Raw genomic sequence first — 27,438 nt, 5'->3', positions numbered from 1 at the left:
GGAATCCGTCTCGAAAAAAAAAAAGAAAGTAACATGGACGTTATCTTTGAAGACTAGCCTGTGAGCTCTCTTTCCATAAGATATCATCAACCTGCCTACCTCCATCAGCTTCACTGCAGTCATTATCATGTCTTTCTGTGGTTTCTTCAGTAAACTTCTAACTGGTTTCCCCATTTCTGTTCTTGGTCTCCCCTACAATCCATTCTCAAACCAGCAGCCTGCATTTTTAAAAAATTATGCTGGCCAGGTATGGTGGCTCACACCTGTAATTCTGGGAGTCTGAGGCAGGAGAATCGCTTGAGCCCAGGAGTTTGAGACCAAGACCAGCATGAGCAACATAGGGAGATCCTGTTTCCATAAAAAAATTAAAAAATTAGCTGAGTGTAGTGGCGCATGCCTGTGATCCCAGCTACTAGGAGGCTGAGGCGGGAAGATCACTTGAGCCTGGGAGGTTGAGGCTGTAGTGAGCCATGATTGCATCACTGCACTCCAGCTTGATGTCAGCGCAAGACCCTGTTTAAAAGAAGAAAACAAAAAACCGCTAACCTTTCAATTCTTTTATATCATTTTCAGAGTAAAATTCACACTCCTGACGATAGTGTGCTGCGCTACAAGATGTGTGTACCTAATTTGCCCTCTTTAAAAAAAAAAAAAACTTTGTTACTTACTCACTATGCTTTAGCTACATTAATATATTTCCTAAATATATCAAGCTGATTCCCATCTTAGGGTCTTTTCACAGCTCTTCCTCTGCCCTGATCAGTCTTTTCAGGATCCTCATATGTCTGGCTCCTTTTCATGCAAGTCTCACCTTAAGGGTTACCTCCGCAGAAAGGTCCTGACAGTCCACCCAATGCAAAACAGCCTCTCTAATCACCGTTCTTTATTTTCTTTATAACACCATAAGCTGAAATTATCTTGATTATTAATTTTCTCTTCTATTTTTATTTATTTATTTTTTTTGAGATGGAGTTTCGCTCTTGTCACCCAGGTTGGAGTGCAATGGTGCAATCTCCAGTCACTGCAACCTCTGCCTCCTAGGTTCAAGTGATTCTCCTGCCTCAGTCTCCCAAGCAGCTGGGATTACAGGCACCCACCACCACGCCTGGCTGATTTTTGTATTTTTAGTAGAGACAGGGTTTCACCATGTTGGCCAGGCTGGTCTAGAACTCCCAACCTCAGGGGATCCGCCTGCCTTGGCCTCCCAAAGTGCTGGGATTACAGGCGTGAGCCACCGTGCCCAGCTATTAATTTTCTTTTCTTATTGATGTTCCCATATCTGCATGACAAAAGGAACTTTTCCTTATTTATGTTCTATCCCTAGCACATAGAAAAATGACGGGGACTGATTAATCACTCAGATATTTAAACAGAAGAATGGTTGAACGAATGAAGTTTTATAGTAGCCATCTGAGGCACTTGGTAAAACTACAGAATCTCAGCCTCCTCCCTTAAAATTGAGTCATTAGGGTTAGTTATGTGACCTAGAAATTTGTAGTTTAACAAATACCCCATGATTGTTTTAACCAAGCAAATTTTGAAAATACTGATTTAATGGAAATAGTGCTGAGTGAATGAGTGAGTGAGTAAGTGATCATAGCTCATTGCAGCCTTAAACTTCTGGTTTCTAGTATCCTCTCACCTCAGTCTCCTGAGTAGCTGGGACAACAGGCACACGCCACCACCCCCAGCTAATTTTATTTCTTTTTAAGAGATGGGGTCTTGCTGTGTTGCCCAGACTGGCCTCAAACTCCTGGCCTCAAATAATCCTCCAGCTTCAGCCTCCTGAGTAGCTAGAATTACAGACTTGAAGCACTGTGCCCAGCCGGGGAGTTATCTTTTAGCCTTAGCATATTGATAGGAATTAGTTCAAGGATTCCCAAAGTGTGTATCATAGGACACTAACTATACAAGGTATTTGATACAAAATGAATTCTTTTCCAATGTGTTTAGGAATGCTAAATATTCTATTCTTCTTTTGGAGATTAGCTAGGCAGTCATTAACATTATGAAGGGTATGAGAAATCACACTTTAGAGCAGTCAACTTATCTTTTGAATAGATTTGACAAGTCTACTTACAGTCCCTGCCCCAAACCATTGCTCACCAAATCCCTATTAATATACTAAGGAATATGTACTTCTGCACTAAGGAATATACACTGTACATGAAGTACAGTATGTGGTTCCATGCTACTATCACAGCTGATTCTGTTACGGTTAACTGTCTACACAAGCCACTACAAGCAGATGGTGTGGACTAAAGTACACATTTTAGCTTAATGATCTTTAGAGGGGTTTTTTTTTTGGCATATGTAGGCTCTATATATCTTTTTTAAACTATATTTTTATTACATTAAAAATTAAAATAAGGATTTTTGTCCTTTATGAGGTAGTGTAGAAACATAAAGAATTGGCAAACTAAGGAAAATAATAAAGTTCTTCAGAAAAACTTGACAGAGGCAGTTTTGCAAGTGAGTACCACCCACCATCATTTCACTCTGTCTCCATTCTCCCAGGTGCATGGCAGGAAACTAAAATCTTCATTCTTTACTATGTACCCAAGATAAGTTAAATATATTGAGCAAGTGCTTATTTGTAAAACTACCATATCATTACTGTTACAAGGAAATATTTTCAGTTCATTTTTCTGATTACATCTACCTGTTGTTAATAGATACCTAGTTTCTATTTTTTACTTGATCTGTCATTTTGACTTATAGAGTATCTCTGGCTTTTTATTATAACTTGGTTGTATTTTGTCCTAAGAGTAGCTTTGTTTATGAAGGCCATCAAAGGATAAAACTAGTGACATTCTTGGCACATAGTTCCTATTAGAGAAAATAATGTCTTTAAAATAAATGTCATTTTGAGTAATCTTTAGGACAACTCCCAGTCTTGGGCAAACTTGGGTGTGCCCTCACCAATGACACAGTCAGGAAAAGTGGTAAATGGGGGAGTTTAGACACAGAACAATTGAAAGGTGCTCAGACATATCTGAGCAGTGTTAGCATGATGACTGCACAATTTGGATTGCAAACCCCGAAACGCCCTTCAAGTTAAATCCACTGAACAATTGTAATTTTTACAGGCAAAACTAGTTTCATTCTAGTGGGTTCATGGGCCTATATACTCCCAGATTGACCTTTGTTTTAGTTCTTTGGTTTTTTTTTTTTTTGAAACGGAATCTTGCCCAGCCTTGTTTTAGCTTTTGTATATATTAATAAAAGATTTGCAGGTTCTTGGAGGTTAGTCTTCAGATTACTAAATAAGTATCAAGGATTGCCCATAATTTTTCAATTATAATAAATGAAAAATAAAAATCTAAGTTGAACTTGTAGGGAACCACACAAAAGACTTGTTTCTGGCTGGGCGCAGTGACTCACGCCTGTAATCCCAGCACTTTGGGAGGTTGAGGCGGGTGGATCACGAGGTCAGGAGTTGAAGACCAGTCTGGCCAACATGGTGAAACCCCAACTCTACTAAAAATACAAAAATTAGCCAGGCATGGTGGCGGCCACCTGTAATCCCAGCTGCTCAGGAGGATGAGGCAGAGAATTGCTTGAACCAGGGAGGTGGAGGTTGCAGTGAGCCAAGATCGCGCCACTGCACTCCAGCCTGGTGACAGAGCAAGATTCTGTCTCAAAAACAAATAAGTAAAAAATAGTACACAAGACTTCATCTCAAAAAAAATAAAAAGACTTGTTTCTACTTTTCTGAAGTATAGGAGGGTGTTCAAAGGAAGACTCCTGGCTTGTCTAAAGAGTATACATACATCATATATGCACAGCTCAGAAGGCAAGAAAGTATATTACACAAGAGAGGAGTTAATATTTTTCTTTTTATTGAGATGGAGTTTCACTGTTGTTGCCAAGGCTGGAGTGCAGTGGTGTGGTCTTGGCCCACTGCATCCTCTGCCTTCTGGGTTCAAGCCATCCTCCTGTCTCAGCCTCTGGAGTAGCTGAGATTACAGGTGCATGCCACCACGCCCAGCTGATTTTTGTATTTTTAGTAGAGACGGGGTTTCACCATATTGGTCAGGCTGGTCTTGAACTCCTGATCTCAGGTGATCCACGCGCCTTGGCCTCCCAAAGTGCTGGGATTACAGGCATTAGCCGCTGCGCCTGGCCGAGTTAATTCTTTTTAAAGGAAAAGTCATTTATATTTTCCTCTCTAAAACCACACCTAGTCTGCCAGAGTTATCTGAGATGTTTTCCTATTTCTTTTCATAGGCCATATTCCCTGGCAATTTCAAATAACTTGGTTTAGGCTATTATACCTTGTTTTGGAACAAGAAAGTTAGAATTACAGAATATTGAGAAGCAAAACCATAAGTTGTCAAAGCATCAAGACTATACCCTTTTTCTTTGGGCAGTAGTGTGATGTGTCTTAGCCACTGATTAACCCAGGCATTAATTTTTTAGAACTATAAACATTAAAATATGAGGTTCTCAACTTTTTCTGTTCCTGCACACCTGAGAGATACAAGGTATTCATATTAGTGACTATAGCTGGGAATCAGAATCTTGAAGGAGAAGTGTTGGTATGATTTAAAGAGAAAAATAGATGATGTGATAACCCTTCCCCAGCTTTTCCTCTAGAGTCACTGAAGTAGATTTAGATGATGACCAAGGTTCTTCTAGTTCTAAAATTCTATTATGCTTTCTCTACTCTTCTTTTCATGCCACATACCTACTTGCTTCTCCGTAATGATAGGGCCCAATTTTCCCTAAGGGAGAGGGTGACTACGGAACTGTTATTCTTACTTTGTCTTATGTGCAAGAACAACATATATATATATATGGCGGGAGGTTGGGGGAGAGATAAGGTCTTGCTGTCACCCCGGCTGGAGTGCAGTGGTATCATCATAGCTCACTGGGGCCTCTAACTCTTGGGTTCAAGGGAACCTCTTGCCTAAGCCTCCTGAGTAGCTGGGACTACAGGTGCACATGCCACTATGCCTACCTAACTTTTGAAATGTTTTGTAGAGATGCGGTCTTTCTATGTTGCTCAGGCTGGTTTCACACTCCTGGCCTCATGATCCTCCCGCCTCAGCTCCCCAGAATGCTGGGATTACAGGCAGGGGCCACTGCACCCAGCCCCGATATCCTTTATTTAGATGGGCAGTAAGATAAGTTTAAAGTAAAAACTGGGAATTCACTTGCTGGTATGTTTGGGGAAAATATTCTAGAATAGGAACTTTTCAAATTTCCCTTTTTCAAACCAAATTAAAAAAATCCCCTGAAAATAAATTTTTAAATGTTCAAATAGTATTTAAAACTTTTATGGTAGAAATCAGGTTTCTACCTTACTTCCTTAATTAAAGTATATAGTGTATACTCCAGTATACATCAGAAACTGGAATTTGTTGAGTATTCTAATTGTTTCTTTCGATCTGGGAGGCTTAAATTGTTAGATTTAATTAAATGATATATAAAATATATGTAGACTATGGAAGATTTTGTCTAAAACAACAATAATGTGATATAAAAATATCTGAGATTTATTGTTAGACAAAATTCACAGGTACTTTTATGTAATCTGTTGCATACATCATAACTGTAGAAAATACTAAACTTCAGTTAGATGTTAGTGAAAATAAAGATGTAACTTTTTTCCCATTGTTCACATAAGCCCTGGTCTACAATTATTTTTGTTACCCCAGGCACATTCAAGGAAGCCAGAATCCTCAGCTTCTGAAGATATTTAGTCTTTGAGGAAAGTGGAGCTTAGTCTTTTCTGTTTTTAGCTCTTAGTGCTTTTCAAACCTTTAAAATAAGCAAGTGGTTGACTGTTAAATGATGATTGTCAATATCTCTTGCATTAGGAACTTGGCTTATTGCCACTAACTTTATTTCAGATTACTAAAGAAATTGATATTTATGAAAGCCAGTTTAGTCAGTGTATCTTAAAGTCAAACTAGAACATATCTGCTAGTAGTAATAAGTGCTTTATTTATGTCTTAACTTTGAGCTGCTATAGCCATAAGTGTTTTTTGTTTTTTTGTTTTTTTTTTTTTTTTTGTCGTTAAAATGTTCCTTTGTCATTAAAAATATAACTCACAGCCCTGAATCATCCTTCTACTTTGTGAAACTATTGCTTGGTCAAATTTGTGTGATTACTATTTTTTTAATTTACTTTGTATTGTGGCAAAGTATATACAATACAGAGTTTACAATTTTAACTGTGTTTAAGTGTACAAGTCAGTGGCATTAATTATATTCACAATGTTGTACACACATTACCACTGTCTGTTTCCAGAATTTCTCATCACCCCAAACAGAAATGCTGTATTCTTCAAGCAATAACATTCCATACCCTACTCCACCCAGCCCCTGGTATCCTCTAATCTACTTTCCATCTCCGTAAATTTGCCCTTTCTCAACATTTTATATAAATTGAGTCATATATTTATCTTTTTGTGTCTGGTTTGTTTTCCTTAGCATAATGTTTTCAATTCATCCATGTTGTCACATGTGTCAGAATTTCATTCCTTTTTATAGCTGAATAATTTTCCGTTGTATGTATATATTACATTTTGTTGATTCATTCATCTGTAGAAGTATACCTGGTAACCTTTTGGCTACTGTGAATAATTTTGCCATAAACTTGGTGGTAAAGTATCTGTTTGAGTCCCTGTTTTCAATTATTTTGAAAGTATAATTAGGAGTGGAATTGCTGATGGTAATTATATTTAACTTTGTGAGGAATGTGATCATTCTTTACACTAGTTCATTCTGTTTTTTATTATCTTCACATTAATATTTCATAAGTTTTTTTAATTTTTTGCTTATTTCCTTGGTTGACTTTTGTTGCTGATTTTAAAGAAATTATTTGTTTTGATCATTCATTTTTTTCTTTTCTTTTCAATTGTTTGTTTTTCAGACCCGAGTCAGAACTCCATCACAGGGGAACACAGCCAACTGTTAGGTATAGTATTACTGTGGGGATTGACTCTATTCAAAGTCACCCTTAACTCATTTATCCTAACAGACATTACTCCCTTCTCTGATTCTATTTTCTGTCCCCTCCTTTTCTGCTTCCCACCCACCAACTTTTTTCCTGCGGTTTCTATTCCCAACTTGGTAAGTTTTAGGAAACTACTTCCATAATTGATTACTAAGACTCAGTTAAATTAAAAAGTAATTTTGCATGGTCTATGGTTAAAAAAAATCTAAGAACTAGAATTTTTTTAAAGATAATTTGGAAAAGAAGGTATTATAATACCTGATAATATCTCTGACTTTGCAGCTAATTTTCCCTTTTTATTACTTTTCTTGGCCTTTTGATCACCTTTTTAATTATTGAAAGTACTTCATAAACAGCGTGTCCTCAAGCAGTCCTTAGAATTTGGTGTTCCAGTTCCTTATCTATGAAACAAGTTATGGAAATGAATTTACTTCCTCTGGGTATCACTTCTTTAAAGTAAGTGTGTAATTTGACAAGAATATCTCTCTTTTTTGAGACAGTGTCTTGCTCTGTCACCAGGCTGGAGTGTAGTGGTGCGATCTCAGCTCACTGCAACCTCCACCTCCCAAGTTCAAGCAATTCTTCTGCCTTAGCCTCCCAAGTAGCTGGGATTACAAGCGTGTACCACCACGCCCAGCCAATTTTTGTACTTTTAGTAGAGACAGGGTTTCACCATGTTGGAACCAGTATGGTCTCCATCTCCTGACCTCGTGGTCCGCCCGCCTTGGCCTCCCAAAGTGCTGGGATTACAGGCGTGAGCCACTGAGCTCGGCCTTGACAAGAATTTCACAAGACCTCAGGACTGATAAATTTTCAAAATATAAAAAGAAACGTAGTCTGATGAGGCATTCAGCTCAAACAAAAGGTATATATACACAAAGAAAGTAAAAGTATCTCCTCTTACCACCTCACTTCCACCTCTTGAAAGTACTTGCTGTTGATAGTTTTTTGGGGATTCTAGAAATTTTTAATTATAAATGTTTATATTATATACGACTATCTTTTCCTTTTTATATCAATGATGTTATAGTAAATGGACTGTTCTATTATACAGACCACTTCTTTTTACTTAACATTTTACCTTGGACAGCTTAGTACATAAAGATCTGCTTCATTCCTTTGTGATGGAAGAGTATTTCATTGTGCACCTGCACTATAATTTCATTCAGCCAGTTTCCTACTCATGAGCATTTATTTCCAGGTGTGTTACTGTTGTAAGTTATGTTGCAATGAATATCTTATCCTTATATCCTGCAGTCTTTTTTTTTTTCTTTTTTTTTGTGAGACAGAGCCTTGCTCTGTCGCCCAGGCTGGAGTGCAGTGGCACGATCTTGGCTCGTTGCAAGCCCTGCCTCCCAGGTTCACGCCATTCGCCTGCCTCAGCCTCCCGAGTAGCTGGGACTACAGGTGCCCACCACCACACCTGGCTAATTTTTTGTATTATCCTGCAGTCTTAATGCCAGTATATTTGTAGGGTAAATTCCTATCAGTGGAATTCCTTACTCAAAAGATATATACATTTTTTAAAAGATACACCAGCTTAAACTCTCACAAGTATGGAGTAATGCTTGACTCCCTATAATAATAATAAACAGATATTATTAATCTTAAAATAGTTTATTTAGCTAATAGGTAAAAATAGCATCTCGTTTTTTATTTATACTTCCTTCAGCATAAGTGTGGTTAAGTAATTTTTGGTATATTATTTAGTATGTTAACACTTTGTGTGTGTGTGTGTGTGTGTGTGTGTGTGTGTGTGTGTGTGTATGCTTTGATTTGAGGCTTATTTTGATCACTGCTGAACTTTTAGCTGTAATATGTGTAAAGCAGCTGTGGAAAAATAAGCTATCAAAAAGTCCAAAGTAGGGAAAGTGAAAACTTCAGAGGATTAGTTGAAGAAACTGGGATACTCCTTTTTCATTCTTTCTACATTAAAGACTTAAAATAGTCCTTGAGTTAATGAGAAGAGTTTATGAGACCATAGCCCTCATTCCTTTAGTGAGTTTATGTGCTGAAACAGTACCTGACATCCTAGGCACTCAGTATATATTTGTTGAGTAAATGGTTTGACATAAATATACAAATCTGATCACTAAGGTCCTGGCTGTGTGATGTTAGAGGCGTTCTTTTTTTTTTTTTTTTTTTTTTGAGACAGAGTCTTGATCTGTCGCCCAGGCTGAAGTGTGATGGCACCATCTTTGCTCACTGCAACTTCTGCCTCTCGGATTCAAGCAGTTCTCTGGCCTCAGCCTCCCGAGTAGCTGGGACTATAGGCGCACGTCACCATGCCCGGCTAATTTTCGTATTTTTAGTAGAGACAAGGTTTTACCATGTTGGTCAGGCTGGTCTCAAACTCCTGACCTCAGGTGATCCACCCACTGTGGCCTCTCAAAGTGCTGGGATTACAGGCATGAGCCACCATTCCTGGCTACTTTTTAATACTTTTATATTGGATAGTTTCTATACGTTGCTCAAAATTAGTCTTCTGTATATAAAAATTTTATATTTGGATCAGGAATTATTAAGCTTTCACTGAAAAATTTTGCCAGACTATGAAAAGAACATCTTTCCTCTAAACTATGAAAGTAATTCTGTCCCTGATACATACATGACAGGCAGAGATGTTTGAGAATAGTTCATTATCATCAGGAATACATGTACAATGGTGGCAGCTTAGCTAATGAAGTGGACAGTCAAAAGTTGATACAGTTCCAGTATTACTAAGCTGGATTTTGTTCCCAGCTAACCACCTGCAGTAAAGGATACCTGGGGAACTATAGGTAAAAAGAAGTAACTTTGATTGTGAAGAAGAGTTATCTTAGTCATTATAAGCCAAAAAATTCTAATAGTATTTGCAAAGAGACTACTTCAAACATTCATCTCATTTGGCAGCCTACAGTTGCATTCAAGTTTTGGCCAACCTGAGGATTTATCCAGTCTTCTAGCCAAATTATCAGGTATGTCCATCCTGCCAGCCTGAGTTCTCTCTTCTAGATTCATGGGGTCAGATCTTATTTTCCTTTTTTCTCATGCTCTGAAGAACTATCATCTTCTGTCTTAAGTATCTGTGTTTTAGCTATAGCCTCAAAATCTTTAAAAGTCTGGTTTATTAAAAGATATTCATGAGTTTGGAAAAGAGTGAAAGGTTTTTTTGTTGTATTTTCTAACCGTCTCATAAGTTACTCAGAAAAGACATTATAAGCTTGAATGAAAATCTTCCGGCTGGGTGCAGTGATTCACCATGCCTATAATCCCAGCACTTTTGGGAGGCCAAGGCAAGTGGATTGCAAGGTCAGGAGTTCGAGACCAGCCTGGCCAAGATGGTGAAACCCCGTCTCTACTAAAAATAAAAAAAATTGGCTGGGCATGGTGGTGGGTGCCTGTAATCCCAGCTACTTAGGAGGCTTAGGCAGGAGAATCGCTTGAACCAGGAGGTGGAGGTTGCAGTGAGCCGAGATCGCACCACTGCACTCCAGCCTGGGCGGCAGAGTGAGACTCTGTCTCAAACAAAAAAAAAAAAAAGAAAAAAGAAAAGAAAATCTTCCCAGCTCTCCCTAAAAACCTTGTTTAGGTTAACTTGGCCTGGTAGGTGAAAAACTGGTTCAGTTGCCTTGCCTGCTTAATTGAATTTGTAATAACATCTTTCAGACCTTTGCTGTTGAATTGGATATATAAAAGCCCTTTCCAGTCCTTCTAAATGTTTTTACTGTCAACAAGGCACAGTTATTTTAATGTATCTACTGTTCCCACTGACTCATCAAGTATCTTGCAAAACTCAAGATCAGGCTGAGGAGATATATGGGAGGGTGAAACTGCTGTTGTAATAACGAATCAAGCTGTACACCTGTGATTGGTGAACTTTTCCGTGTGTGTGTGTGTGTGTGTGTGTGTGTGTGTGTGTGTGTAGCTTTCCACTTAAAATTTTTTTTTTTTTTTTTTTTTTTTTTTTTTTTTTTTTTTTTGAGACGGAGTCATGCTCTGTCGCCCAGGCTGGAGTGCAGTGGCCGGATCTCAGCTCACTGCAAGCTCCGCCTCCCGGGTTCACGCCATTCTCCTGCCTCAGCCTCCCAAGTAGCTGGGACTACAGGCGCCCGCCACTTCGCCCGGCTAGTTTTTTGTATTTTTTAGTAGAGACGGGGTTTCACCGTGTTAGCCAGGATGGTCTCGATCTCCTGACCTCGTGATCCGCCCGTCTCGGCCCCCCAAAGTGCTGGGATTACAGGCTTGAGCCACCGCGCCCGGCCAAAAATTTTTTTAGAAAGCTAGCAAGCAAACAAGCCATGGGTCCTGGCATTATTAAAAGTTTTATCAGGCATCCAAGGAAAAATAATTCCAGTCTTCTGCAGTCAGTCTCTCATAAGGAATAGAAAACCAAGTAACCACTACCTCAGTTTTGAGGCTTTTGCAACCTTGATAACCAAAACTTAAGAATGGCAATATGAGATTTAAAAAAAAGTATAGGCCAACCTTACTTAGGAATATATCTACAATCCTGAACAAAATATTTGCAATCTGAATCAAGCAACATATTTTTTTAAATTACCCCCATCCTCAAGTTGAGTTTCTGCTAGATATCCATGGTTGGTTTAATGTTGAAAGTTAATTTATATAATTCATTATATTAACAAATTAAAATAAAAATATCATATAATAATCTTAATAGATGTTGAAAAAGCATTTGATTTCAAACATACCTGATATTGTTTGGCTGTGTCCCCACCCAAATCTCATCTTGACGTGTAATTCCCATAATCCCCACGTTTTGTGAGAGGTAACTGGATCATGGGGGCGGTTTCCTCTATGTTGTTCTTATGATTGTGAGTGAGTCTCACAAGAGCTGATGGTTTTATAAGCATCACACATTTCCCCTCCTTGTACTCATTCTCTCTCCTGCTGCCCTTTGAAGAGGGGCCTTCCATCATGATTATAAGTTTCCTGAGGATTCCCCAGCCATGCTGAACTTTGAGTCAGTTAAACCTCTTTTCTGTCTCTTTTTTTTTGTTTTCGTTTTTTGTTTTGTTTTTTGAGACAGAGTCTTGCTCTGTCACCCAGACTGGAGTAAAGTGGCATGATCTCGGCGTACTGCAACCGCAGTCTCCCAGGTTCAAGTGATTTTCCTTCCTCAGCCTCCCAAGTAACTGGGATTACAGGCATCCACCACCACACCTGGCTAATTTTTGTATTTTCAGTAGAGATAGGGTTTCCCCATGTTGGCCAGTCTAGTCTCAAACTCTGAGCCTCAAGTGATCCACCTGCCTCATCCTCCCAAAGTGCTGGGATTAGAGGTGTGAGCCACTGTGCTCAGCCAAACCTCTTTTCTTTATAAATTACCCAGTTTCGGGTATCTCTTCATAGCAGCATGAGAAAGGACTAATACAGTAAAAACCCAATATTTAAGTTTATGAATTCATATTGTTAATTTAAAAAACTAGCCAGGCACAATGGCTCATGTCTGTAGTCCCAGCACTTCAGGAGGCTGAGGAGGGAGGTAGGAGGATTGCTTGAGGCCAGGGGTTCAAGAGGAGACTGGGCAACATTGCAAGAACCCATCTCTACAAAGAAGCAAAAATAATTAACTAGGCATGGTGGCACACACCTATAGTCCTAGCTACTCTGGAGGCTACAGTAAGCCACTGCACTCCTCCAGCCTGGGCAACAGAGTGATACCCTGTCTCTAAAACAAAACAAAACAAAACCCACAACTAATTGGTCACCGTTGGAGCATTTAGTGAACCAATTATTCTGAGAACCAGTCAGTAAAGGGAAAGAATTATTTGTCCCGTTTTTAACTGAACCACTTGGTAATCAAATAGTAGATTAAAGGAAATGTCTCTTTATATAGAGGTATTCCAGCTAATAAATGAAGGAACAATAATAGAATGAGAATATTACCATTTAGCAACCTCTCATAAATTAATGGAGCTAGGCATTACTCATCAACAATTGCTAATATCTCAAAAGGAAAGACAACCAGATGACAGTGACGTGTACCTCCTGGCAGATCATAAAACCACTGTGAAGCAGTTTTCCTCCCTACCCTCCTAGAAGTACTGAATGTGATTAAGCTTTTAGATTTAACTACCAATTTATAGGAATTACAAAAAAAAAAAAAAGAACATGTTAAACAGCATCACACGGATGCCATCATCAAAACCCAGACCATCACAAACTCTCCAGGACAAATGACATGGTTTCCTTAACAGATCAATGGCAAGACAAAGTATAAAATCAAAAACATTATAGCATTTGGGATAACCTTTCAGCTTTTTCAGATTCACATACTCACATAGTACAAACCCAAACCTGTGCCAAGGGAAATTAAGTACACTTACTGCTCTCTTGCCTAGCTCAGACCAGCAAAGGCCATTTGGCAAGATTAGGAAGCTAAAGGAGAAACTTGAGATTTATCTGGGGCCCAAATTATAGTATAAGTGGTAATTGACAAATGCAACATTATGGAAGTAATAACATCACAACAAGAAAGTGTTTATATAAATAGTAAGACCTTTGGTTTCCTTTTTTTCTGTTTACAAAAAAAAGTATGCCATAAAAAACAGAAATCTGAAATCTTTAGTAGAACCATCCTATCAGTTTTCATTTGAATTATGCAGTGAAACACCAGTAAGTTTCCCAAAAATATCAGCATTATTTAGATAGTAAAATGAGAAAAAAGAAGCATAATAGTGTCTGGGCATGGTGGCTCATGCCTGTAATCCCAGCAGTTGGGGAGGCTGAAGCGGGTGGATCACCTGAGGTCAGGAGTCCGAGACCAGCCTGGCCAACATGGCAAAACTGAAAATGCAAAAAAAATTGGTCTACTAAAAATACAAAAAAATTAGCCAGGCATGGTGGCAGGTGCCTGTAATTCTAGCTACTCAGGAGGCTGAGGTAGGAGAATTGCTTGAACCCGGGAGGCGGAGGTCATAGTGTGCTGAGATTGTGCCACTGCACTGCAGCCTGGGTGACAGAGCAAGACCCTGTCTCAAAAAAAAAAAAAAACATAATAGTAATCTGATAGGTGATGTAATGCAAACCATTACTGAGGCCACTCTCAGCGGGGATCCTTCAAAGGACTCATCTTAGGATTCTGAATAATCCTAAAAGAGCCCTGGAATATGGATTTGGTTCTTAGTTCCTGCAGAGTAAAGATTATTTGCTATTCAGAAACTAGAAGTTCCATTCCATCTGGTATTTCCTGGGGTCACAAGAGTGACCTAAAGTTTTGAAGGCTGAACTCTAAAGCAGCATGGTTTGCCACCAGGATATTCAAGCCAAAAATTAATCCATGCCTTTCAATATAACCACTTCTAATTTCATGCCTTTTGGTATAACCACACTTGATGAAAGCTTCATTTCTTCCCTTGGAAAGCCTTGACCTTTCATGACTGTTCCACAAGCCATGATTGACCAGGAACTCTATGGGAGCCTCCCATTATACAACACTACCACAAGTAGACCATGAGTAGGACGATATTGGAGGCATCATTGGTCTCATAAAATGTAGACAAAAATATCCAGGGATATTCTACCTTTCTAAAAAAGGTAAGCAAGCAAATGGAGGGTGGGCCAGAAACAGCCAGGATCCAGACTGTCTGATGATGATAATAAATCAAATTGTCATAAAAGTTGTGGTGATTTCACCTGAAACTTGAGACTAGAGAGGTCCAAACATAGAGGTGCCAGGGATGCAGCAAGGGGAGCCAGAGCTGCTAGGAAGTGGCTTGGACAGCAGGTAGCAGAATGGAACAGGATTGTCTCATGCCAGATTTTTATAAGAGCATCATTGTTCTTGAATAGCAGAGAGGTAGTATGTTGAACTCTTACTCCCATAACCCTTAAGAGAAATGACATGGTCCTGACACTGGGATACAAAATTCTATTAAATGTTTAAATCAGTAAAGGATGTAGTTAGGAAGAGGAGCAAACTCCTCAGGAATAAAAGACTGTTTAAAGAGAAGGAAAATAAATGGAACTTACAGAAAAGAAAAGAAAAGAAAGAAGGAAAGAAATAAATAAAAAAGTTGAAACAGTAGCTTAGTAATAGGTAAATAGTGTAAACAAAAAAAACTACACCTAGATACATCTTAATGAAACTGCAGAATATCTAAGAAAAGATCTTGTAAGCAGCCACAAAGGACAGTTCATCAAAGGAACAACAGAATGACAGAAGAATTCTCAGTACCAAAACACAAAGCCACAAACACAAGCCAGAAAACACAAATAAGTATACACAAAAATTTTGTAGAGACAGGGTCTCACAATGTTGCTCATGCTAGTCTCACTCAAACTCCTGCCCTCAAGCAGTCCTCCTGCCGTGGCCTCCCAAAGTACTGAGATTACAGGAGAGAGCCACTGCGCTCAGCCTGGAGACATCTCTGACAGTCACTGCTGGAGGTGCTACTGGCATCTAATGAGTAGAGGCCAGGGATGCTCTTAAACATTCTACAGTGCACAGGACAGTCCTCCACAATAAGTAATTATTTGCTGCAAAATTCCATAGTGCTGAGTTTGAGAAACCTAAAGGAATTCTAAGGAATATACCTCAAGAAAGAATAAAATGATCCTAGAAGACTAGTTGTCTGAAATGTAAGAAAGAGTAGTGAATACATGAACTAGTAAACTTGTACATCAACCCAAATCAGTGTTGTCTCTATAAAACAACTCTAATATCTTATTTATGGAGGTTTTTTTTTTTTTTTTTTTAAAAAGAGACTACTGGAAATGTTGGACACCAATATTAGGTAAGTCAGGAGGAGAAAGTTGGAATTGAAGTATTAGAAAGTCTTTGTGTTGTTCAGGAGGATGTCAAGCAATTGTTTAAACTTATTTAAAAATTTAAGTAAAATATGTAGTAAAATTTCAAGGGTCATTGCTAAAAGAACAGAAATAGAGGATGGAAACTAGAGGGGAAAATGGCATTAGGGAAAAACAAACCAGAAAATCCAAAGAGTGGGAGAGACAGAGACAGAGGATGAGAATGAATCATAGAGAAAGAACAAGTAAAAAGATGTTAGAACCCTGTCTGAATATATTAATCATTAAGGTTGATGGGCTGAACTTGGCAGTTCAAAAGACAGATTGTCAGACTTTAGAAAATCCAACCCAAACAAATAGATGATAAACTGTGTTGTTTAAAATGCCAGTAAATTTGTAGGTAATTTGGTAAGCAAAATAATAATAACTAAACAATAGATGTGTGTTTAAAATTGTTGTGCCAGCGAGGCCCAGTGACTCACGCCTGTAATCCCAGCACTTTGGGAGGCTGAGGCAGGCCGATGGCTTGAGCCCAGGAATACGAAGCAACATGGCAAACCCTCATCTCTACAAAAAAAATCCAAAACTTAGCTATTGATGGTGGCATGAGCCTGTAGTCCTAGCTACTTGGGAGGCTGAGGTGGGAGGATCTCTTGGGCCCAGGAGGTCGAGGCTGCAGTGAGCCGTGATCGCACCACTGTACTCCAGACTGGGCGTAAGAGTGAGACCCTGTCTCAAAAGCTAATAATAATGATAAATAAAATTGTCATACCTTCCTGGTGGATTAAACCTTTTGTTATTATGTGATTACCTTCTAATTCCTAATAAAATTTTTCTCTTTTTTTTTTTTTTTTTTTTTTTTGAGACGGAGTCTCGCTCTGTCACCCAGGCTGGAGTGCAGTGGCCGGATCTCAGCTCACTGCAAGCTCCTCCTCTCGGGTTCACGCCATTCTCCTGCCTCAGCCTCCCGAGTAGCTGGGACTACAGGCACCCGCCACTTCGCCCGGCTAGTTTTTTGTATTTTTTAGTAGAGACGGGGTTTCACCGTATTAGCCAGGATGGTCTCGATCTCCTGACCTCATGATCCGCCCATCTCGGCCTCCCAAAGTGCTGGGATTACAGGCTTGAGCCACCGCGCCCGGCCTAAAATTTTTCTCTTACAAATATATCTGATACTAATAAAATTATATCAGCTTTCTTTTGGTTAGTATTTGCTTGATGTATCTCTTTCCTTAATGTTTTATTGATGTTCAGCTTTTGTATGCCCTTATATCTCTTATGAATAGTGTATGTCTAGATTTTATTGTTTAATCCAGTCTCTTTGTCTTAGTCTATTTATATTACTGGTATTATTGATATACTTGGACCATTGTGCCATCCTAAATTATTTGTCCCACTTTTTCTGCTTCTTTATAATCTCTTCTTTAAAAAAAAAAAAAAAAGTTATCTATATTACCCCTGCTTCCCAAATGAACATTTGCACACTCTCACATTACTCTCTCCTTTGCCCCAACCACATCATGTTGTTTCAGTCAGAAAAGGAGGGACTATTCAATAAATGGATTTGGAAGAACTATCCATTAACTAACTTATGTGGTCTGGATCCTTTCTGTCTTTCTAAATATGCTCTCCTTTCCTCACTCTCCTTTAGCTATATTGTCCTTTCTGCTTTATGAATTCACTAAAATTGTTTCTGCTTTAGGATCTTTTAAAATTGCTATATTCCCTCTGCCTGAAATGTAGGCTTTTCCTTACTGTCCTATGCCAGGAGTGTGCTGCAGCCAGCTCATATCAGCTCACAAGAGCCAGTTATGCGAATCTCTTCCCAAAACCAGGTTCATCGTTTTCACATTAGTAGTTTGAAAATGGCCATGCATGAGTATTTATACCACAGAAATTGTCAAGTACTGTAAGTCAGGGGTTTGTTTTAACTCTTTAGAGGCTGCTTATCAGCACACCAATGATCTTATATGAAGTCATCATTCCCCTCCCTAGTCATAGTCTCTCCCAGTACATATTTGATTTTCTTCCTTGAACTTACCACTCCTTGAAATTCTTTTTGGGTTTTTTGTTTGTTTTTATTTTGTCTTGTTTTTTTTATTGCTGCTGCTGCTGTTTTTACTTTCTGTCTTCTGTAACTTCAGTATATGCACAGTGAAGGCAGGGTCTTTAACTGCCATGTCCACTGCTATACCCCTAGGACCCAGAACAGTACCTAGTACATCCTAGGAGTTTAATAAATATTCGTTGAATAAATGAAGTACTCAAAAGTGGTAATAATTTTAAGCTGTACTCTTTAGAATTTTCTGGAGCTATTAGGAAGAGGAAAATAATTATATTTTTCTTTCTTTTTATAACTTTTTGTTACTGAAAATATCAAAGGTACACAAAAGTAGAATAGCATAATGAACTTTTCTGAATGCATCACCCAGCTTCATCAGTGTTACAAATCTGTTTTCAAGATCCTACCTAACTTTTCCCTAAATTGTTTTAAAGAAAATTCCAGACATCATATGATTTTACTTGCCCTTTTAAAAAAAATAAGTGATATATTTTCGCTTATTTTTTGTTTTAAAAATGCCTTTTTACCTTTGATTTGTTGAGTCAGGATCCTAACAATGTTCATTTGCAACTAGTTGATATGTTTTTTAAGTCTCTTTTATCTATAAAAGTTCACCTTTTAAGTTTATGCTATTTATTTGCTGAAGAAGTCAGATCATCTCGTAAAATTTCTTATATTCTGAATTTGGTGATTAGATCCTTCTAATGTTTAACATGTTCCTCCTTTGTGTTTTCTTTGAACTGATAGATTTCGAAGCTTGATTAGATTCAATTTCCATTCTTTTGGCAAGAATACATCGTAGCTTGTACAGTGTATTTTTCATTGTATTATAGGAGATTGTGTCGTCCTACCTTCAGAGATGTTAAGGCTGATTAGCAGGCTCCAGATCACCTTCATCCATCCATTGTAAAGTTCTGCCTCAGCCTTTCACCTAATGGTTTTAACAACCATTGATGATCGTTGCCTAAATCCGTTATTTCATTAGTGATTTTTTTCTATCATTCCATCTATCATTAATAAGCTAGAATGCTTCTATAAGGAAGAAATTTTCTTTTAATTATTGGTTACCCTGAAATACAGTTGGCGCAAGAAAGGCAAGATGATTGCTTCTTTCCTTTTTTTTTTTTTCTATTTATTAATGTTATTTTTCAGAGGCATGTGTTGTTTCCTTAACCCTGCAAAGGTGACTAATTTTTCAGAATATCATTTTGAGTATTTCATAAATTTGCATTTTAATCCATCACATTATTTTTAATGTTTATATTATTCCATTTTGGGGCATTGGGAACCCGTTCAGTTTGGCTCTGTGCCCTTTGACGTGACCCAGTAATTTTAATAGTTTATTGGCTGTTTCTCAAGCCCATCCTTATACATGTAAGCTTATAGGGTTTTTAATTCTTTAATTTTTATATTGGTATTGATTTCCCCGGTATTAAAAATCTTAGTTTTTAATAGCATTTATGTTTTTTTAAAATTTTTCTCTTCTCTCCTGCCAGACTCTGTAATTATATAACTTTTGCATAATAATGAAACAAAGTTAAGGAAGTGCTCAAATAAAACAAAGTTTGCTGTCTTATAGACCGGGTCTCTTTTTTTCCTCATAGCTCTTTCACCAAAGTTTTGTCAGATGCCTCTTTTAACATTAAAAAAAAAATGTGGAAGGGTTTGTACAAAACTGTAGTTAAATGACATAATTTTTTCTTTTTTCAACTTTTTTGCCCCCGAGACAGGGTCTCACCCTGTTACCCAGGCTGGAGTGCAGTGGATCAGTCACAGCTCATTTGCAGTCTTGAACTCCTGGGCTCAAGATATCTTCCTGCCTGAATAGCTGGAACTATAAGTACGCACCACTATGCCCTGCTAATTTTTAAAAATTTTTTGTAGCAGCAGGGTCTCAATGTTGCCCAGGCTGGTCCGGAACTCCTGAGCTCTAGCAGTCGTCCCACCTGGGCCTCCCAAAGTTCTAGGATTACAGGCATGAGTCACCACACCTGCCCTGTTTTTTTTCAACTTTTATTTTGGATTTAGAGGGTACATGTACAGGTTTGTTACATGTGTATATCGCATGATGCTGAGGATTGGGGTATAGGTAATCCTTTCACCCATGTAGGAAGCATAGTGACACAGGATTTTTCTTGGCTACTTTGCCAGCCAGAGACCTCCAGCCAGCAACATCCATGCCCAGGCTTTTCTCAGGCCCGAGCTCACCAGAAGAGATGCCCCGTCTATTCAGCCTGCTGGGCTGTGCCTGGCTTGCACTCCAGTGCAGATCCTGCAGCCGTTGGCAACTGCACACTCAGCCCCTGGTAGGAGGGGGTGAGTGAGCGAGCAAGTGCAGTGTCCAGCTGGCTGCTCTAAGTAGTGAGGCAGAAGCGGGCTGTATGTGGGGCTTGCTGCTGGACCAGGCATGTCACACTGAGGGGAACATGGTGGCGCCCAAACTGGTGTCCGCAACCCTGAAACCTCAGGGGGAGTATTACAGTGTGCTAATAGCTCTTTTAGTCCTACCATCTGCAGGACGGCTGTATGTTAACAGATCTGTCAGTCCTGTTGCCCCTGCTCCGGCCTACTGCTGCTTCCTGTCGTGTGGGGTAGCTGCCCTTCACTGGTGGAGCGTGGAGGGCCACAGTATTACAGCCTTCTTTGTACCTGTGTTTGGTGGGTCCTGAGTTCTTGTCCCACATCCAAGAAGAATGAGGTTGTGCTGATGATCAAAGGGTGAGGAGGGTGGAGAAGAATTTTACTGAATGACGAGAAACAGTTCTCAGCCGAGAGGGCATGTGAGGGTGGTCTCTTGTCTTTCATTGGGGCTGGGGCTGGGGCCTTTATGGGCTCAGAATGGGGGAGTGCATGCTGATTGGTTTGTGAGTATGCAAAAAAGGCTAAAACAAAGGCATCACTGAAAGGTGGGCATGACAGTGTAAAAAAACCAGTTAGGGAAGGGTAGATATACGTGAAATAGGTGAAGGGTGGGTAATCAATCGGAGGAAAGTATGCCGAACAGGAAGAGAGGTTCTCAATCCAGTGCGTGGATTTATCCGGGACTTGTAGCTAGCCTTTAAACTGTCTTTGGCTTGAAGGTTGGGTTTCAGTTGTATGTAATGGTCATACAAGTGCATGTGTCTTTCTGGTAGAATGATTTATTTTCCTTTGGGTATATACCCAGTAATGGGATTGCTGAGTGGAATGGTAGTTCTAAGTTCTTTGAGAAATCTCCAAATTGCTTTCCACAGTGGCTGTGTTACATTCCCACTGGCAGTGTATAAGCGTTTCTTTTTCTCCACAACCTCACCAACATCTGTTATTTTTGATTTGTTAATAATTGCCATTCTGACTGGTATGAAATGCTCATCACTGAAATCATCAGAGAAATGCAAATCAAAACTTCATATAATTTATAAAAAGGTCAGACAGCTGTGGAGGCAGAGAGCTTTTACTGTCATTATCAGCAGCAATAGTGTGTAAAGGAGACTACATCTAACACAGTATTATACCCTGAGTATATACTCAATATTTTTTTTTCTCCTAAACTTAGGTCATTTTAAGAAAAGAGTCTCGGCTGGGTGAAAGTGGTTCACACCTGTAATCCCAGCACTTTGGGAGGCTGAGGTGGGCGGATAACTTGAGGCCAGGAATTCGAGACCAGCCTGACCAACGTGGTGAAACCCCATCTCTTTTAAAAATACAAAAAATCAGTTGGTCCTGGTGGTATGCACCTGTAATCCCAGCTACTTGGAGGCTAAGACAGGAGAATCTCTTGAACCAGGGAGGCGGAGGTTGCAGTGAGCTGAGATTGTGCCACTGTACTCCAGCCTGGGCGACAGAACGAGGCTCCATCTTGGAAAAAAAAAAAAAAAAAGAGTAGAGTCTTCATGGGCTGGAATTCCAAAAGAATAGTGTCTCTAGGGGTCTTTATTCTTGTTCAGGAAAGGAATGACCCATGTTTACTACTCAGAGTTTTATTTTTGTTCCTGCTGGAGAGGGGGCCATATTCTCCAAGCAATGCTGGTTGAATTCTCTCTAAGATTAAATTTGAATATGAAAATAGGTTATATTAATACTGAAGCAACATAACTAATCTGGTGCTGATGTTTCTTCATCAGAAACCAGTGAGAAACTAACTTGGCCTACTTTTTTTTTTCCCAGACGATGGACATAAAAAAGCTCGAAACGCTTATCTCAATAATTCCAATTATGAAGAAGGAGATGAATATTTTGATAAAAATTTGGCACTCTTTGAGGTAATATTTTGGAGAAAACTATGGACTGAGACTTTAGAAACAGAGATCTCATGATAGCCATATTTTACCCCATTTGGTTTTAAAATTTTACAAGCTGTATAATTTAATGTTAAAATATCATGATTATTGTAACTTGTAGTAAATTTTGTCTGTGTAATCTAATTATAGTGAGTAACTATTAAATCAAATTGTTATGTAGTAAGGAAGAGGAGTTTGACTTCTTGGACATATCGATTACCTTGCAATCTAATTCAATTGTGATTTAATTGTTTTTATTAGAATAATCTTTCTTCTAAGTATAAATCAGTGTATTTCTCCACCCTTTGTCTGGAAAGACTATTATTTGCCTTAGAACTAACTAAACAAAAATCACTGTGGGAAGCAGGCTTCCAGATTGCAGGACCTGTATGTCTTTTTTTTAATTGTCAAATAATAATTGTATATATTTATGGATTACAATGTGATATTTCGATATTTGTATACATTGTGGAATGATTAAATCAAGCTAATTAGCATATCTATCACCTTGTATACTTGTGATGAAAGTATTTGAATTTTACTTTCTTAGCAATTTTGAAATATACAATATGTTAACTATAGTCGCTATGCTATGTGCAATAGATCTCAAAAACTTATTTCTCCTGCCTAACTGAAACTTTGTATCTTGTGACTAACCTTTCCCCCTTCCCTATGTATACCCCAAGCATCTGGTAACCACCATTCTATTACTAGGAGTTCTACTTTTTAGATCCCACATGTAAGTGAGATCATGTGCTATTTATCTTTCTGTGTCTGGCTTATTTCACTTACCATAATGAAGAGGACCTGTATATCTTATCTGAATAAGACAACATGACTCTGTGGCCAGGCTCCATAAGCTGTGGCTAGGTTGTTGAAAGGAGCCTGGTTTATTTCAGCACTACCTTTTTCTGGCTTTCGACAATGATGCAAGTGCCACTTCTCTCAATGTACCTTTTTTTTTTAGTTTGTTTTTGAGACAGGGTCTTGCTCTGTCACCCAGGCTGGAGTGCAGTGGTACGATCACAGCTTGACCTCCTGGGCTCAAGGGAGCCTCCTACCTCAGCCTCCCTAGTAGCTGGGACTGCAGGCACATGTCACCACACCTGACTGATTTTTAAATTTTTTTCAGAGACAGGGTCTCACTCTGTTGGCCAGGCTGGTCTTGAATGCCTGGGCTCAAGAGATCCTTCTGCCTTGCCCTCCCAAAGCATTAGGATAGCAGGTGTGAGCCACCATGCCTTTCAATGTACCTTTCTTTCTTTTTTTTTTTTTTTGAGCTGGAGCCTCACTCTGTTGCCCAGGCTGGAGTGCAGTTGCACGATCGCGGCTCACTGCAACCTCTGCCTCCTGGGTTCAAGCCGATTCTCCTGCCTCAGCCTCCCGTGTAGCTGGGATTACAGGCACGTGCCACCACACCCAGCTGATTTTTGCATTTTTAGTAGAGACGGGGTTTCACCATCTTGGCCAGCTGGTCTCGAACTCCCAGCCTCAGGTGATCCAGCCACCTTGACCTCCCAAAGTGCTGGGGTTACAGGCGTGAGCCACTGCACCTGGCCTACCTGTGAAATATTTTTTCATTTGATTTGAAGTTTTCTGGTAGCAAGATTATTTTGATGCTTATGTTCAGTGTTGTTTGTCGCTCATTTCTTCCGTGTCACTGGCTTTATAGGAAGAAATGGACACCAGACCGAAGGTGTCCTCTCTTCTCAGCCGCATGGCCAATTACACTAATCTGACTCAAGGAGCAAAGGAACATGAAGAGGCAGAAAACATCACTGAAGGGAAAAAGAAGCCCACCAAGGTGAGGCCTCAGAAGAACAAAGAATACAGAAAAAGCGCCCTGTATATAAGAAAGAAGGAAATACCTAAGGCACCATTCTGTGTTCAGCAGCTAGTTATTAAATGCTTGATAGGTGCCTGGAACTGTTCTGGGCACCAGGGTCATAGCACAAACAAAACATACGATGTAGTCTAAATTCTAATGTGAGGATACCATCCTCAAGCTGTTTTAACTGCCAAAATACATAACATATTAAGTGTTGATAAATGCCCTAGCAAAAAATTAAGCAGAGTAAAGAGACTAAAATTGGCACGGGAGCCAGAGTGGAGGGCGTTGCTACTTACATAGGTTGGACAGGGAAAGCCTTTCTGACAAGGTGATATTTGAGGAGAGATCTAGCTGATGTGAGGGAGTGAGCTATGTGGGAAACGAGCATTCAGGAAGAGGGAATAGCTTTTCAAGAGAAGAGTGTCCATACCCATCTGCTGATGCCATCTGTCTGTTGTGAAGTTGTTGGGTTTCTCAAAGACCAAACATCAGTTTGTCTCAAAATGAAAATATAAGACATTCAGTTTACCATTCTGGTTGTTCAGCTCTTTGAAAAAGGGATAAAACAGCCTTCAGATCTTCATTTTACCATCTATTTTATTTACCAACTACTGTGAAGAATTTATGCCAAATTCTGAAGACATTCCATCAAGTCCTTATTGTTTTTAAATGAAAAAAGCCAACAGCTTTGAAAAACAAAATTTTAAATTGTGGGTGTGCGTAAAAGTTTATTCGTGGCCAGATGCCTATGTACAATAAAAACATGCGGGAACCTTTGTAAAGTTAAAATGTATAGCTGTAGGAATAATAAGAGTATGGTGATAAACACTTGAAAGATGGAGATTTTATATGTGTCCTTTTGAAGATATTGATTAAACTTACAATCTCTGCTTGGAGATTAATATGGTAGTTAGGGAACAAGTTATATAAAAGAATAAAAACCTCTCCTTAGGATAACTGTTTAATTTTTTGTCAATGTCTTTCTTTCTAGACCCCCCAAATGGGTACCTTCATGGGTGTCTACCTCCCGTGTCTACAAAATATTTTTGGAGTGATCCTTTTTTTACGCCTTACATGGGTGGTGGGCACCGCTGGAGTTCTTCAGGCTTTTGCAATTGTCCTTATCTGCTGCTGCTGTGTAAGTACCACACTGGCTCCTGGAGATCACCTGAATGTTGCAAGTTCTCAAGAGTAGATGCACACGACCTCTTTGGGAATAAAACAAAGAATACTTAGGGAAGGACTCATGATCTCAACAGAAGAAATTATTCTGATATTAAAATCTAAAGGATTTTCAGTTATTCAGTGCCTATTCGTCACTGCTTGCTATCTATTATATTATGTACTAGAAATTAGGAAGCAAGACTTCAACTGGAAATGGAAGATAAAGTTCCTGTCTTCAAAGAATTCAGAATCCAAACTGTTTGAGCTTGATAGCACCAAAGCTGTGACAGAAAATGTGTTAGAAAACGTGATGTGCTACTCCAGTATATATTAAGAAACAAGACAGGTTATGGGGGATGTGAGGGGTATTTGTGTTTTTTTTTTATTTGGTTTTGAAGTTTCTTCCCTTATCCCTTCCTTAGAAATTCAGATGTTCTTTCCAGGTCTTCTCTCTACTGAGAACATTTTTATCTTCCTTTAAGTTAAACTTCTCCTAATTATGTATCCCAGCCACACCTATGAATTTTATAGGTTTCTACTCTCCTCTTTTATCACTGTGACCTTTATATCCTACCTGTATATTATCCCCAGCTGATGAGCAAAACAGGTTAAGCAGGCACAGTTCATATTTTTATTAACTTAAAATTAATGGTACCACCTTTTTTTAGTTTCTCAGGCTTAAAACCTCAAGGCTGTGTTTGGCTTCTTAATTGCTTTTCACATCTAATCAGCTACCAACGCTAATCTATTCTCTGAAATCTTTTACACTCAGCCCTTTTTATTCACACTAACACCACTATAGTTTTTACCTCTCACTGAACTACTATGGTAGCCTGCTAACCAGTCACTCTGCCTCGAGCTCCTCCTATCTGCAGTTCATTCTATACTCTGCTACCAGGTAATATTTTAAAAATGCAGTTCCTGTGTGCCCAGAAGCCTTCAGTGATTCCCTTTCTTACTGAACATTGTTCTTGATATTGTATTTAGTCTTTAGTCAGGTTCTAACCTATTTTCTGAGTTATTTCTCTAGTTCTTCCTTTTGAGTATACTATGCTCTATTTCCTGTGTAACTAGGAAATCCAGAGTGAGATTAGCAGTTCTTAATAGCAGCTGACCTAGTAATATGGGAGCATTTTGACAGAATCCTCCAGATACTAGTGGTATGACTAGTGCAATGAATTAGACCGTATCATCTTATTTCCATACCATTAGGTATGACTGTCCATAAAAGTAGGTAGGGTTAAATGTTTGCCAAGTGCTCTTGGAACACAAAGGGAGAAGTAGTATAGAAATGTCATCTTTACACAGTAACAATCTTCTCCTTTCCCTTTCTCTGCAGACAATGTTGACTGCTATTTCCATGAGTGCCATTGCCACTAATGGAGTGGTGCCAGGTTAGTAGGTCAAGGTTGTATTTCAGGATTTATCAGTGTTGACTCTATGTTTATACTATAAAGCTAGAGGTGCAAACTTCTGAAGAACAGAATACTATTTAGTCTGTTCTGTGCTACAACAGAGTAATGGTCTATAGGACATAGACATGATACTACTTGACTTTAAGATGCTGTCTTTAAAATCTCTTTATTTTTTAAACTAGAATACATTAATTCTTAGCTTTTATTAGAAAATATATATGTATATTTTATAGACAAAGTCTCACTCTGTCACCCAGGCTGGAGTGCAGTGACATGATCATAACTCACATAGCCTCCAACTCCTGGGCTCAAGCTACTTTCCCACTTCAGCCTCCTGAGTAGCTGGAACTAGTGTATACCACTATGCCTGGCTATTTTTGTTTGTTTGTTTAATTTTTTTGTAGAGGTGACATCTCACTATGTTACCCCAGTTTAGTCTCAAACTCCTGGCCTCAAGCAGTCCTCTCACCTCGTCCTCCCAAAGTGCTACCATTGGAGACATGAACCTCCATACCCGGCCAGAATATATTTTATTGGGCTGTCTCGTGTCATAGTAAATAAAGTAATGCTGGCAAACTGTATTGCATCATATGGCTCATTACATTAGATGTGCAGTATATCCCACAGTAACACTTTCACCTTTTACTTCCCACTAGCAAATCTTTTTATCACATTCAGGGTTTGCGGAAGCCTGAAACATTTAACCTTCATGTATGTATTTTTTTCTTATTTCTATTTTATTCATATTCCTCTTACTAATACACACTCTTTCTCCTATTCACCTTCTGTTTTGCCTTTTAGCTGGGGGCTCATACTTTATGATTTCCCGGGCACTGGGCCCAGAGTTTGGTGGGGCTGTTGGCCTCTGCTTTTATCTTGGTACCACATTTGCAGCAGCCATGTACATCCTTGGTGCCATTGAAATCTTTCTGGTAAGTAATGACTTCACTGTGGTCTATACTATAGAAGAAATATTGATTTTGGTT

At 39.0% G+C, this 27,438-nt stretch overlaps 1 protein-coding gene across 12 annotated transcripts in view; it reads left to right on the top strand.

Annotated features, from left to right (window-relative positions):
* The window catches only part of SLC12A6 (solute carrier family 12 member 6), a 103,789-nt gene that overhangs the window by 52,358 nt on the left and 23,993 nt on the right, over window positions 1-27,438 (top strand). For 8 of the 12 annotated variants that reach the window (XR_012414729.1, XR_001491961.4, XR_012414730.1 and 5 more), the window contains 6 exons: window positions 6,884-6,928; window positions 21,930-22,024; window positions 23,715-23,846; window positions 24,865-25,011; window positions 26,377-26,431; window positions 27,254-27,384. Coding sequence is in view for 8 of the 12 variants with exons in the window: in XM_005559083.5 (XP_005559140.1) it covers window positions 6,884-6,928; window positions 21,930-22,024; window positions 23,715-23,846; window positions 24,865-25,011; window positions 26,377-26,431; window positions 27,254-27,384 (605 nt within the window). In the remaining 4 variants the exon portion in view is untranslated. Of the gene's footprint in view, window positions 1-6,883; window positions 6,929-9,859; window positions 9,925-21,929; window positions 22,025-23,714; window positions 23,847-24,864; window positions 25,012-26,376; window positions 26,432-27,253; window positions 27,385-27,438 lie in introns of all 12 variants that reach the window. The other 4 variants (XM_045395246.3, XM_005559084.5, XM_045395245.3 and 1 more) reach the window with 4 other exon arrangements.

Source organism: Macaca fascicularis, chromosome 7 (genome assembly GCF_037993035.2).
Source record: "Macaca fascicularis isolate 582-1 chromosome 7, T2T-MFA8v1.1".
Lineage (NCBI taxonomy): Eukaryota > Metazoa > Chordata > Mammalia > Primates > Cercopithecidae > Macaca > Macaca fascicularis.
The sequence above is the reverse complement of the archived record's forward strand: the minus strand, read 5'-3'. Positions and strand labels throughout refer to the sequence as shown.